Source organism: Falco cherrug, chromosome 4 (assembly GCF_023634085.1).
Source record: "Falco cherrug isolate bFalChe1 chromosome 4, bFalChe1.pri, whole genome shotgun sequence".
Taxonomy (NCBI): domain Eukaryota; kingdom Metazoa; phylum Chordata; class Aves; order Falconiformes; family Falconidae; genus Falco; species Falco cherrug.
In genome coordinates, this window is record NC_073700.1 from 34,757,217 (window position 1) to 34,770,487 (window position 13,271).

General features: G+C 43.9%; 1 protein-coding gene across 3 annotated transcripts in view; it reads right to left on the reverse strand.

Moving 5' to 3' along the window:
- The window catches only part of XYLT1 (xylosyltransferase 1), a 202,517-nt gene that overhangs the window by 19,532 nt on the left and 169,714 nt on the right, over nucleotides 1-13,271 (reverse strand). For 2 of the 3 annotated variants that reach the window (XM_055708618.1, XM_055708620.1), the window contains 4 exons: nucleotides 11,051-11,267; nucleotides 8,853-9,029; nucleotides 6,644-6,906; nucleotides 3,086-3,281 (listed from right to left, as the gene is read on the reverse strand). In XM_055708618.1, the coding sequence (XP_055564593.1) occupies nucleotides 3,086-3,281; nucleotides 6,644-6,906; nucleotides 8,853-9,029; nucleotides 11,051-11,267 (853 nt within the window). The remainder of the gene's footprint in view (nucleotides 1-3,085; nucleotides 3,282-6,643; nucleotides 6,907-8,852; nucleotides 9,030-11,050; nucleotides 11,268-13,271) is intronic. The other variant, XM_055708619.1, reaches the window with a different exon arrangement.

The window sequence follows — 13,271 nt, forward strand, 5'->3', positions numbered from 1 at the left end:
ACTGGTTAGAGGTTTATGCCTCTTCCCTTGAACTCTGCACAGCTGAGTTCCCAGTCCTGAGGTGTCTGATTTTATAGGCCAAGAGATACTACAGTCCTATAATATTTTTCATAGCCCCTTAAAACACTATAAGTAGGCTTTCACTTTCAAATGGAGTACACGAAGTATGGGATGGAATCAAGCAGTAATGAATATCTGATAAATTATGAAGGGAAGTGGCACAGAAACTGACATTTTCCACATCATTATTTTAATCACCATTATTTTGGGCTTCAAGAGCAGGCACTGTGCACGGGGCACATTTGGAAAGCTGGAACTCTCTCATTGGCTTAAAACTCCTGTTTCTATCTCTGTTCAGTCCCAATATAAAATTTTCCCAAGATAAATTATGCCTTGATTATGGGTTTGTATCTCGTTGCTCACCACAAACAGGACCATTAGGTTCACACAATGCACACTAATTGCCTGCCACCTAGTTTATTTTATTCTCTGTGATGAATCACAAGTCTTAACAAGACCAGAAATGAACTTGGTGTTCAACTGATATATGGTGAGCTGAGACACTCAGTACTGCACAGCAAATCAATCTTCTGCCCTCCATGTAGAAGTTGCACGAACCCAGGCTGGTAGGATACATACTGCGTGCATTGTGCACAAGCCGGTTTTAGGAGGTGGGGGAGTTTCATGCTTGGAAATAATTTCTCTTGGATTTCCTGTAAGTTTATTTTATTTTACTCAGCTCAAGACTGAGCGCAGGAGCCGTGTGTCTTAATTTCTTAAATTAGAAATTGCTTAAATTTGTTTAAAAATTAACCCCAGCTGGCTGATGGTTTTTTCCACTTGTCTTTACGCGGTGTATGGTGACACCTGCTACTTGGGAAGCAAAGGAGCGGAGGGCAGGAAGGGCTGACTGAAGGGGTCCCATCACCTCCGCTGCAATTTCAGTTGTACCTCAGGGTCACAACTGCACCTGGGAGCGCATGCAGTGCAGCATGTTTGTGCTCTTCCTGCCGGGCCCGTTGTGTGAGCTGGGAGAGGGAAGAAAGCTCCCAGCTATAAATACCCCATTCAGATTTAAATTTCTGCCAGACCATGGGGTGGAAGTCATTGAAGAACCAGCAGTTGTATGTCCCAGTAAGCACAAATCTTCATTTTCTTATCTGGTGCTGACCCTGTAAACACTGATACCCTCATCTTAGGTGAACTGCTAAATTTGTTTTACACTTGCTGGACTTTGACAAAGAAGTGGCATTTTAATAAGCAGTAGCAGATCAAAGGTTTTCCAGCCACACTGAAGCTGAAGAGGTTAATGCTGGATTTATACCAGGGTAGCTGAGAGAATAATTTGGCTCAGAGGCAGAGATGCCTGCAGGCTGGAGGAAGGCAGAAAGTAAAATAAACAATTAAGAAATGATTGAATTATTTACTTTGTACCTCCTGGTCTTTTAAAATACGAAGCATCTAAGAAAGGAGAGGACAATTAAAGAGTTTCGGTGAAAAAAAAAATAATGAAAACAAGTAAGTAGCCACCAAAACTCTTTTTCTGTGTTTCAAATAGAAGAAAATGCTTCCTTAGCCTGAACAAAGCTCGCCAGTGATGAAATCCTTCCCATGCTTGGCACTCGCGTGGCCTCACTGCAGCAGCAGTTCCAACAGGGCTGCTTACAGACCAGCTGTGGTCTGTGAGGCTGTGAGGAGCAGCTCATTAGTCCCACAGGATCCAGGGATCCTCCCTGTAGGGCGACACACTCCACAGAGCTGTGGGCACACGGCAGCGAAGAGGCCACTTACACGCTACCACCTCTCCCGTCGGGGGAGGCTGACCCGGGGCAATGCTGCTGCAGGACGGCCACCCGTCAGGCTCACGCCCGCCGCAGGGCCAGCATGGGAAAAATGGGGCACTGGGGCCGGGGGGACCTGGCAAATGGCTAGCGAGTAGATTCTGGTCCCAGGTTTGTTTCCTCCCTACAACCACAGTGAAGTCAGAGGTATCTTTTCTAAATAGTTTTATTCGAGTTCTAGAAGACTGAGATCAGTATGTTTCTTTTCATCATACACTCAGAAAAAACTGCTGCTGCCAGCTCAGTTGCTGAAAGATCCAGAGCAGGCATCGGGACCAAAGTGAGATTAAAAGTACCAAATAAACAGCAGAAAAACTCCTACAAATCACAAGAATTAAAGCTTGTATGACCATTTATCACTGCATGAAATGGCAAGCCTACCATCAGACACATTGATAAATGAAACACACTTTCCATCCATCTCTTTAATGGCGCATTAGTGTCATGGATTTGCCATGCACACCAAAACACTGAATCCTACCTAGGCATTTCTTAATTGCCCAAGAAGATGGTAATTTATGGACTTAGCCATAATGACTGGAACACATTTGTTCAATCAATTTTATACCTTAATTGAAATTTGTGGCTTAACAAGAAAAATCATGAAATTAACTGCTCAGACAGTTATATCTTTAAAACAGAACACAGATGTCTGATTCTATTAGTGGTCAACTTTCCTCATAAATTTGAGGGTATATTTTTTACACTCTATGTCAGATCCTGAGACAAATTCCTAGAAGAAAAAAAAGGATTTGTGGGAAATCGCAGCCACCAGTGCGATAATTTTCTCTTTTGTGTTATAACATCAATATTCCGCTCACATGTGGCATCGGTGCCTGACTATCACTAATTTTATGAGGGTTTTTTCAGCATACCCTTGAGAGGAATGCTTACCACATCCCCGTTCACATCTGGAGCTGCAGAAACACGGCATTTTTCCCAGGTATCTCTCACAGCACCCACAACAATCAGAGTCACAAAACTTTTAAGTTACTGAGCCCCTTTTACAACAGCAAATGCCTCCAGTTTGTGCTTCAGTCAAGAGGGAGTGAGGATACTCACAGGACCACAGATCTGAGCTGGCAACAGTATCTACTTCAGCAAAGAGGATGTGCATTAATTACACTAAAGAGCCACTGTCAACTAAAAGTTACATGGAAATACAGTTTCCAGAGGCTGCTGAATTAGTGTGCAATCTCTCCAAAGGCGCCTGATGTTGTGCATGGGTGGCTGCGAATACTTACCTCTGAAAACTGCAGCCTTCCAAAATCACTTGGTGGACTTGCGATCTTAAAGACTTTCTTGGGCATCACCCACGTTTCCAGAGTTTCTAGTTTACTGACAGCCAGATTCGTTGCGTGGTGTCTAATTAGGAAGCCTTGGAAACGGTCAGCAAGGAAGTAAAGGTGGACGGAAACTGGATGGCCCATGGGGTAGTATCTGTAAAACGGCACATGCTCATCAGTTACACGAGAGAGACATGAAATCACCATTTACTTGGAGCTAACGGCTTAAGAAGTATTCACTTCAACTAGAAAATTCACCACTGTACATTAAGAGATTTCAAATGTGTTCATGACTCATTATCAAATATTCTTAGGCTGTTCCGATTACCTTGAAACATAAAAATATGCTACTAAGAATATATGCTCATTTAGAACATATTCACGGCTCTAAGCTCTTTAGGAGATACCTCTGCGTGCCCGAAAACTCCTCTCCTTTAATCTCTCTTCTGGGTAAAAGGCATGTCACCGGAGATACATATTGCTAGGCTGCAGCACTGTTCGCCAGGGCAAAGGATGCTTAAGAAATGTGTCTCGTTCCCAAACAGGTGGTTGCCTTTCTCCAGGGTTAGAGCCCAAGATGCCTGGCGGTGGATCCTGGGGACAGCAGTGGGCCGGGGACAGCAGCCCACACCGTGTCCTTGCCCGCACATCTGTCCCCAACCCACGGCCCAAGGGCTCGGTCCCTGTCGGGTGGCACTGCATCAAGGACACCAGAACTGCCCCCCCTGGCAGGTCTCCTTTATTTTAGGAAATAAACTTCACATTCCTTAAAGACTTGAGGTTGCTTTTTGCTGTGGATTTTCTACTCCTAATTACAAATAAACTGAAAAAAGTCAAACAAACAGGAAAAGCTTGTCTTCAGGAGATTTGGAAGCTTTCAGCTACAGTTCAGATTCAAAGACAGCGTAGTCCTGGTTTTAATAATTAAAATTAATGGTCAGTTGTCTGCTATAGTCTCAGAAACATCTGTAATTATGTTTGTGTACATATGGATGCATAAATAATCAAAAATACATTATTCATAGCTCTGCAATCAGATATTTTGCTACTTTACAGCACCGTCATTAATTGCAAAACAAGTGTTTGCAACACATTTAAAAACCATCCACTATCACACCTTCCCTGCCAAGTCAGCTAATTCTGACTCCTCATGCTAGTTATTACATCTCAAGACATAAACACCAAGAGGAGCTAACCAGGAAGGACCTTTCATTACATGAAACCAGCAACACCCAGAAGGAAGTCTCTAGAGCTTAAGGAATAAACATAACAAGAGGGGGTACAAACAGGGCCAGCACTGATGGACTAAGCAAAGACACAGCAAAGTTATGCAGCCAATACAAGCAACAATCTGACTTCTGTTCCAAGTACTGAGACCTCCTGTTCTGTATGTGTGCGGCAGCAAATATTTACAATATCCTTGAAACAGTCTGAGTAAATTGTCTCTTGGCAGCAGTGAGTAAAAATGCCTGGAGATGGAGAGAAATAAATTAAATCTCAATCACACATTAATGTTGCTTCCACTGAAGATGCTGATATGCAATCTAATTTGGTACCAGAGCAGTCTGCAGGGGGCACGGCTTCCTGAGGCTGGGAGCTAGCCCTTGGTAGAGCAGTGCGCAGGGAACAGCCTCCTGGGCCGCTGTGGGTGGCAGCATCTCCTGTGAAATGAGCTGGGGTGGCAACTGCAGGATCAGCCAACTTCGTGCTGCTGTTAGCCCCAACAGCAAAGGGAATGCTGCTGAGGTGCTCAGTCCAAATACATCCCTGCCCTTCCCGCGTTAGAGGCATGCAAAATCACGAGAGGGACAGAGGCAGTGTACACATACATGCACACGCTCCGAAAGACAACATAGTATCAAGAGAGGAGAGGTGCGAATCATAAACCTGAGGGTCATCCACCTTCCTGTGATTTAAATGGGACACTGGCGCACAGCGTTTTTGAGGGGGCTCGGGTAGGGATGAAAATGAAGCCTTCAGCCCCGTCCCTGTTTGCACTCCTCCCTGCACCGTTCCGAGGCTCCAGCCTCTGTGAAGGCGCCGTGCTTTATCCCGGAGACAGCTGCAATCAGCGGTGGATGACACGGCTGCCCTATCTATAATCTGAGCAAGCTTGAAAAGCACCTTGAGCTCCTGTGCAACGAAAATCTCCCCAGAAATGAAATTGATTACTGATATAAATCATCATCAGAACACCGGCAAAAGGAATAAGCACAAAAGTAATTGTCAAATTATTTCAGTAGTGGTTATACATAGCTCCCATCCTCTCTGCTGGCTTCGCGCTCTGCAGGACAAATGACCCAGGACTTCTTTAGGTCTCCCTTTATGTCATGTAAGGAAGACATGCTACTAGTGATTATTTCTATCTAATTATTATTGATCTTTTATTGCTTTGCACCGGTAACCTTTACTGGCAAAGCTGTAATAGGAATCTGGATCACTTACTGCTACATCTTTCTAAATGGGACATTACTCAGCACTTTCATGACTAAGTAGGAAGGTCAAGGCACTTTGGTTCCCTCTCGAGAACACAAGAGGGGCAAAGTCCATCCGTCAAAGCACAAGGAGCGTCTTCAGTATTTGCTGACTTAGGCTGTATGTTTTCTATTAGGATAAAAAAGGGCAAGGTCCAAAAAATACATTCTGAAGAAGGAATTAAGAGACTGTAAAGTAAGACTTTAAAAGATGAACCCTCACTGCTTTGAACATAAAGAGCTTCAGATGTGTTTGCAGGCAGCAATTATCTACCATGAAGAAATCCTTTTCTGTGCAAGTCTAACTCCAGGAATTCTTCCTTCAAATCCCTTTTAGACTGAATTCTTCTTTGCTAGGCTTATAGGTGAAAAAGGAATCCAGAATGTGGGGGGCTTTCCCTTTAAAGAAAAAGGACCTTTATTTGAGAGAGAGTGAGAGAGAGGGAGATCTATACATGCATTCATTTTATTTATTTGATGCTAATGGATCCCATCAGTTACAGCACTTTTGGCACAGACAGCTGTACCAAGCAGGCAAACTGAACTCAAGCAAGTAGTTCTCTGTGCTCCATGTATGCACCCAGGGGAACAAACAAGCAAGGGCCATTAACCTGCCTGTGTTCAGATTAATTCTGAAATCCTGTCCTCTGCTTTTGGTAAGCATAATAGAGGTGAACACGACCTCTGCTGCAATCACACAGAGGGTTTGGAAGCTGCGGGTATAATACACTTGCTGAAATTAATCAAGAAAATGCAGCAGTAGGGGTAGCACTGCCCAACTGGATCCTGTCTGTCTTCATCAGGCTGGAGAGGAGCTCCTTCAAAGTGCAGCGAGCAGGTCACAATGTCAACCCTGAATAACCAGTGCTTTGTTGTTGGCACAAATACTCCCAGAAATAAGCACCGTACGCTTGCAGCTCCTGGCCCTGTTCGCGACGGTACGCTCCATCTGGCACAGCCAAGTAGCTGAACATCTGCCGGCACGTGGCAGCCCACCCCGTGTCCCTTGGAGCACCCAGGACAAAGACAGACCCGGACTGACCTGCAGCTGTTGTCTCCAGCAGCGTGGAACGAAGTCTCCGCTCTCCTCAGGCCCAGGCGGGAGAAGGCATGGTACATGGTGAGGGCGACGTCGCTGAGGGTGTGCACGCCGTCGGGCTCGTCGTACACGTTCTCCCAGTACGACCGGAGGCCGGGTGTGCCCGAGGGGTAGTTGCCATACAAGTAGTAGTCCAGCTGGCCGATTATCTCCTGATTCACTACAGCTTCAAATTTGCGGGCAAAGAAAGTTGGCCTGGCAGTCTGCTGTGGTGATACGAAAGGAGAAGACACTGGGGTGAGTTTCCCATCTTCAGCCATGACATTTTGTCTTAAGCGATGGCTTGGAGCTGAAGACATGAACTGGATCTCCCCATGGGCAAAGCTGTCTTAAAAGAGTCACTTTTCTGACAATTTGTTGTTAAGATTCAGATTAAAAATACATAATTACTCCATGAAAATATAGGTGTGCCAATCCCTCCGTAACAACAGCCACCCACTGCTGCCTTGCCCTGGCCGGGTCTCCAGCAGTGCTGGAGGGGTGAGGATGCTCTAAGCGACGGCGTCACCCTGGAGGTGGGACAGCACTGGCACGTGTTACGGGCGGTCGGGCCGGGGGCGAAGGGTCCCGTGGCACAGGGTCTTGGAAGGGGCAGAGCAGTGTGTATGAATCTGCTGCTGTGAGGGGGCACGGGGACCCTGGGAGAGCTGCCATCGGTGGCTGAGGTTTCTCAGCTTCTGACCGGTCCTATAGAGATGTTTTGCTCTGCCCTTGACACAATCTTGGGTGTATTACTAGTTTAGATGCTACTCAACTACCACTGGCTTTTAAAAAGCTTTTATTCTGCCCTGCTTATATTTAAGCATGGGCATTGAGGTGCCGAGAAGTTCAGAAGTGCCCCAGGTGGTTAAAAAATTCTTTTGAGGATGTTCAGTTTTACTCTGAGATGTTGCATGCTGCGGGCTCTCCATCTCCTCAGCAGCTTGCTTTGTGCCTCCGTGGGAACCGCCAGCCAGCCTTCTGGTGCCACGTGTCGCTGAGAGGGGCTCTCTCATCAGCCAATATCAGAAGTTGCCCTTACACATATCCTAATTTTGAACTTCCCCTTGCAGCCCAGTTTACCTGATGGTTTTCTGAAATGTCATTGTGGGTTGTTTCCCCAGTCTGGAGCAGGTCAGCCTCTGCAGACCGGCAGGAGTTTTTTAAAACTTGCCATTTATTCTGTGCTGCAGACTTTCCTGGGACTGGCGTTCGGGGCAGCAGCACGCCTCTTAGATAATGTCTCATTTGCTCTTTTTGTGAGCGCCTGTGTCACTGCCTTCAGCCTCGCCTAGTAGGCAGCATATTACAATAAAGAAAAGATCTCTGTTTTGGAGCAGTCATCATTTTTGTGCTGTAGGGTAACACATTCCCCATCCCACACAAAGCCTGAACAAACATGCTTTATGCAGGGAACCCCAAGGAGCTGCAGGGATGGAATTGCAAATCTGGTGACCTTGAAACAAGCAGTTGTTCATTCTTAACAGAAAATACACAGACCAGATACAGACTTGAGACTGAGTGCACCCTCAAGCACAAGGATTTGCTCTCATGTCTGCCTCGAGGAAACTGTATCACAAAGGAACAGATTAAACTTTTTAAGCAGTTCTGTCAAGCCTGGGTGATTAAAACCTCATGACTCTGGCCCCCAAGTAAACTTAAGTATAATCACGTTGATGAATATAATCACAAAACCTGATTTGCTTTGTGCTATGTAAGCCCGTAGCAGACACTCTGGTCAACTTTCAAGTTTTTTTCAAAGATGAAAAACATTACTTAACAATGAAAGCCAGGGGTTTCATGAAATCATGACAACACCTGAGCTGGAACTTAGGAAAAAATCCTTTGCAATAAATTCACAAGAGTTACCAAGTAATATTGGTACAGTGAGGAATGTTTCAAGCATCCCTCCTTTCTAGCACAGCAGATCTACCAACGCCGAGTAGTGCAAAGAGCTGCTCTGTGCCCTTACCATGCAGTATTAAGTCTCAAGGGCCAAAACAGAGAACCAATCTTTCATTCTCCTGAAATTAACAGCAGAGCTTCCTCACCTTTTCTCCACCTTGCTTGATAGGGTAAAAGCTTCCCTTCCCACTCCCCACTGCAGCCATGCAGCCCGAGGGCTCTCCACACCCCAGCAGAGGGGGAAGAGCGGAGAGACTGCTTCAGTTACCTGGAATCGGTGGAAGTCTGCTGGTTTGAAGTCATTAGGTGAACAGCCACACCAGTCAACAATGTGCTTGTACTGACACTTGCAACCGAGTTTTCGGTTCCAGTTCGTGATGCGCAAGTTGTTGTCCACCATGGAGTCACAGTACGGGCTGTTCTCCAGAACAGTGTGAAAGAAGGACTGCAACGTTTGAAGACAGAGCAGATCAGTACATTCAGCTCCTCAGACTTCCATCTTCTCCTTCACTTCAGCCCACGGGCTGAACTGAATGCAGGTGACTTTCTTTTGAAATGACAGAATTAACAAGTGCTGCTGTTCTACCATATAGGAAAAGCACTCCACATGTACACATTCCATACAGTATGAAAAAAAACACAGCATGCTATAGACCCAGCCAAACTGGAAGAACATACAGTTGAAGCCTTGCTACAATAACCTCCAGGAAAGGCACCAGTGCCAGGAATTATTTTAATTTCATCTGTATGAGCAATTTTAAGAAATTCCCATTATTTCTCTTCTACAAGTTACTCTCTGGTCTAACTGATTTAGGACTATTATCCTGAGCAATGTGTTATATATCTCAGGCTGTTTCCTAAGACAATCCTCAAACCTTCACCACAACCCTGGTTACTATGAAAAAAATAGTCTCAGACAGTTCTTCTCTATCTCCAGCACTCCAAAATGCATTGCCAGTTGAATGGCCTTGTTCTGAAACACACAGCTCACCCAGGCACCAAAAGGACATTCTGCCTCCTGCAATTACGTCTGAAATCATAAGTCTTTATTTGCTGACTCAAGGCAGCAAGGAATTCCTATTGGGCTATCCTAATTGTACCATCATAATATCAGCTGTTACATAAATCATGTGTAATGGGGACTGATGTAGCAGGTTAACAGGTCAGTGAAGGCAGGGTGATTTTAAGAAACGAGCTATGTGACTTGCAAGGAAAACCTTGTAGAAAGAAGCTACAGAATATGATGAAATTTAGCCCTCTAAGAGATGCTTTTTGGAGCAGTGACTTCTCTTTAAAATCAGCAATAGCAAGACCTATAAATAACTAGCATAACATTAGCATGGCTGGCCCCCAAATAATCCCCCTACCCTTTTTAATGTTAAATGACAGCCCAGTGAATATGGATTTTATGCTTGAGCTGTTTGGTTAAACCCATAAAGGCTCATTCAAGCGAGAGGGGAAAAAAAAACAACCCTACCCAATTACCCATTGCCCTGTGTCCTTTTATAATGATACAGAAATTTCTCCTAGATAATGGATAAAAAGGTTATCAGAGTTGAAAGAAAAGGTGATTTTTAACAGAAATAGGATTAAAGCAAGATTATTCAATATGTGCACGGAATAATAAACCCCTATCAAAAGATGACAGTGGCTGTGCTCCACCGTAAGCTAATGAACCTGGCTTTGCACGATCGGTCTCATCAATCCCTCAAAATGTTCAGAGGCCATTAGCGAGGAATGAAGTTATCGTTTTAAAGACAGTCATCAGGCCCTTCCTTGGGATGGCTGCACGCTACGTACCCTGGGAGCAGAGCCTGACAAGCCAGGGGAGCAACCTACCTGCTGCAGCAGGGGTAGCACGGCCTGACAACCCGCCAGGCTCTGTGCTCTATTTGCAGATAACGCACATCTCCCTGACACGCTGCCGCATGCTGGATGAAACCCATCCTGGTGTGCGCTCCCCTTCTGCACCACTTGTAGCCAGAGCGATTCCTGAGTGATCTAAATGATTTGTGACTATGCCTTGTAGCTGAGTTTTCAACTGAACAATAAACCTTTGTTTGTAGGATTTTTATTTTTAAAGAAAAGGGCTGGATAATAGTGAGGAAAGCTACTTATGAAGACAATTTGCCATTTCTAATAGCCTTCAAAGGCTTTGTGGAGGAACAATTTGCAAGCAAAGGGCAGTTGGATTTTGGTTGTTCAGTAATAGATTAATAGGCTTAATAGTATAAAACAAGGCCACTCCTTGCAAAAAAGTCCCACAAACAAAGCAACAAAACAACTGCAAAAGTTGTTCTAACACTAAAGGACTTACTCGTCATGGGAGTAAAATTATCATTACTCACTGTGGGATGGCCCAAAGCCCACCAAAATCAGGTGAAAGCCCTTCTGACTTCAGAGATCTTTGGGACAAGCACAAATATTGAGCTTTGAACAGAGAGGAGCTGGTTTGAGTTCACATACCTCAGCAGGAAGCAACGTGTAAGAGTAAAACCTCTTCATCTTTGTTACCAGATCATCATTAGAAAAAGTGACATACTCCACAAACTTCCTGTTCAGGAGAAACCAGTCCGACCCTCCATCGACTGTGATTCCTTCTGGGATCCTGCGGTCCCCCAGGCGCCACATGTGGGTATCGCATTCCAGGAACAGCCGATCCAGTCCTTGTTTTCTGATAAATCTGAGGGAATACAAAAGCAGTCATTAAAAGTTAATTTGTATTTTGTTATCATCACGAGCTCTACAAATAAAGAAGCTACTTTCTCAAGCAAAAAAAAGGATAAAAAGGTCACTTGTTTATATTTCTATTCTACTCATAAATAATGTAGAGAGGTTTAATAAATGATTAATCAGTTATACATTCACTTATAGAGACAAAGATCAACAGATTCCTTTTAAACACTGTTTACACCTTCTGCTGACCTAAGACAGAACTGTGCAAGTTACAGAGCTCTATGGCATGAAAATGCATAATCTTCATTAACTCTTAACAAACGACTGCAGAAGAACTGTAACATGAACATGAACTAAACACAATCTGTGTGATTGGCTTCTGCCTCTAAATAAATGCAGTTTTTGAAAAACAGCGAATTGCACATAAAGGTAAAATGACCAATTTTCTCCTATGTTATTATACCACAAATTTTTCTATTGGGGTATAGTTAATTAGGAAGAAATACAATTGCTTTGCTCTTTGCTGTAGAATGAGTATGTCTGCTCCATTTTCAAGTCTATTGGGAACAATGTTTTGTTATGGCTGAACCGTGAATAAGAGGAGCAACTGCAGAACTGTAAAGTTATGGAAATGAATTATTTGAGACCAATATAAGAAGAAAAAAAAAAACGACTTGGAAAATCAATCTGTGTCTGAAAACAGTATGAACTGGATGCCCGCACATGTTTTGAGACTGTCCGATCCAGGTTTCTATTTGTTATTCCATTTTCAGAATTATTTCCCAGAAAGGGGAGCAGGGCAGCCACAAACCAGCACATACCTTCGCAAGGGGGGTGACTGCTGTTAATAAGGGTGAGCTGCTGCACTGACTACATCCCACGAGTTCTGAGCAATAACAAATGCTAGCTAACCAGACCGCCACAGTCACTGGCATCCACTAGACCACCGGTCTCACTGGGTGCAAGAACTGCAGCTAACAAGAGCCGTGGCACCTACAGTGCAGAGGACATCGTAAGACCTCTCCTTCCTTCCTGAACAACACACAGCTACACCAGGGCTCTTAGGAATTTTTTAGGATTAGGAAGTCAAGAAGACATTTTAGTGGTCCTCAAGTGCATGCAACTGAAGGAAAAAAAAAGCCAGGGAACACCATCAAAGCCTTCTGGACTCCTGCATCTGTAAACATGAGTGTTAACCCTGTAGGCTAACTCCCCGGTTTAAGTTTTGTTCTAAACCCATCAAAGAAGTGAGGCGCAATTATGAAATGGTGCATATTAATTTTCAAAAGGACCGTAAATTACTCCAGGGTCTATGTCCTACTGATAGCTATATCTCTTCTCACAGTATGAGAAGAGGAGCTCCTCTGTTAACACAACAGTGCAGAAAATGTGTAGATGAGAGTGGAGAAATTTTTCTTTCCATGAACAAGTTTCTAATTTCATGTTCCATTATGAAGGATAATAGAAAAGTCTTGCAATTTTAATGCAGCGCTCTGGAATGTAATCTTCAAATTCAATATTTATGCAGTTATCTCCAAATAAAATATTAATGTGCCTGAAAGTTTGGTCATTTATTTATTTCCCTCAAAACTAAATGCTCATTTGAGTTAATTATTTTAAGAAAATAATAGAATTTTATCGACCGTATTTCAATAGGAACATAAAGTTCTTTTCCATGAAATAAATTCTTTCAGCTGCTATGTCTACCAATTTATCATCCTTTATTCTTGTTTTCAAATACAAGTTTTCTTTGACTGCAATAGAAACCTTCAAACCAAAAACCCACCCGACCATTTCAACCCCCCCCTCTTATTTACAAACTCCCTCAGCCTACAGTGCTTACAGCTCTGTTATACAACTTCAGCCTCGTTGTCCGAAATTGGCAATAGAAGAGTATGTCCACACTCAAGATGAGAAGGTCTCAGCAAATCTAGCCTCACAGCTTCATGTTTTTCAAAATAGCTGACAGGCTCCTTTTATATATATGTACACAGTGTATGCAGTTCTATGA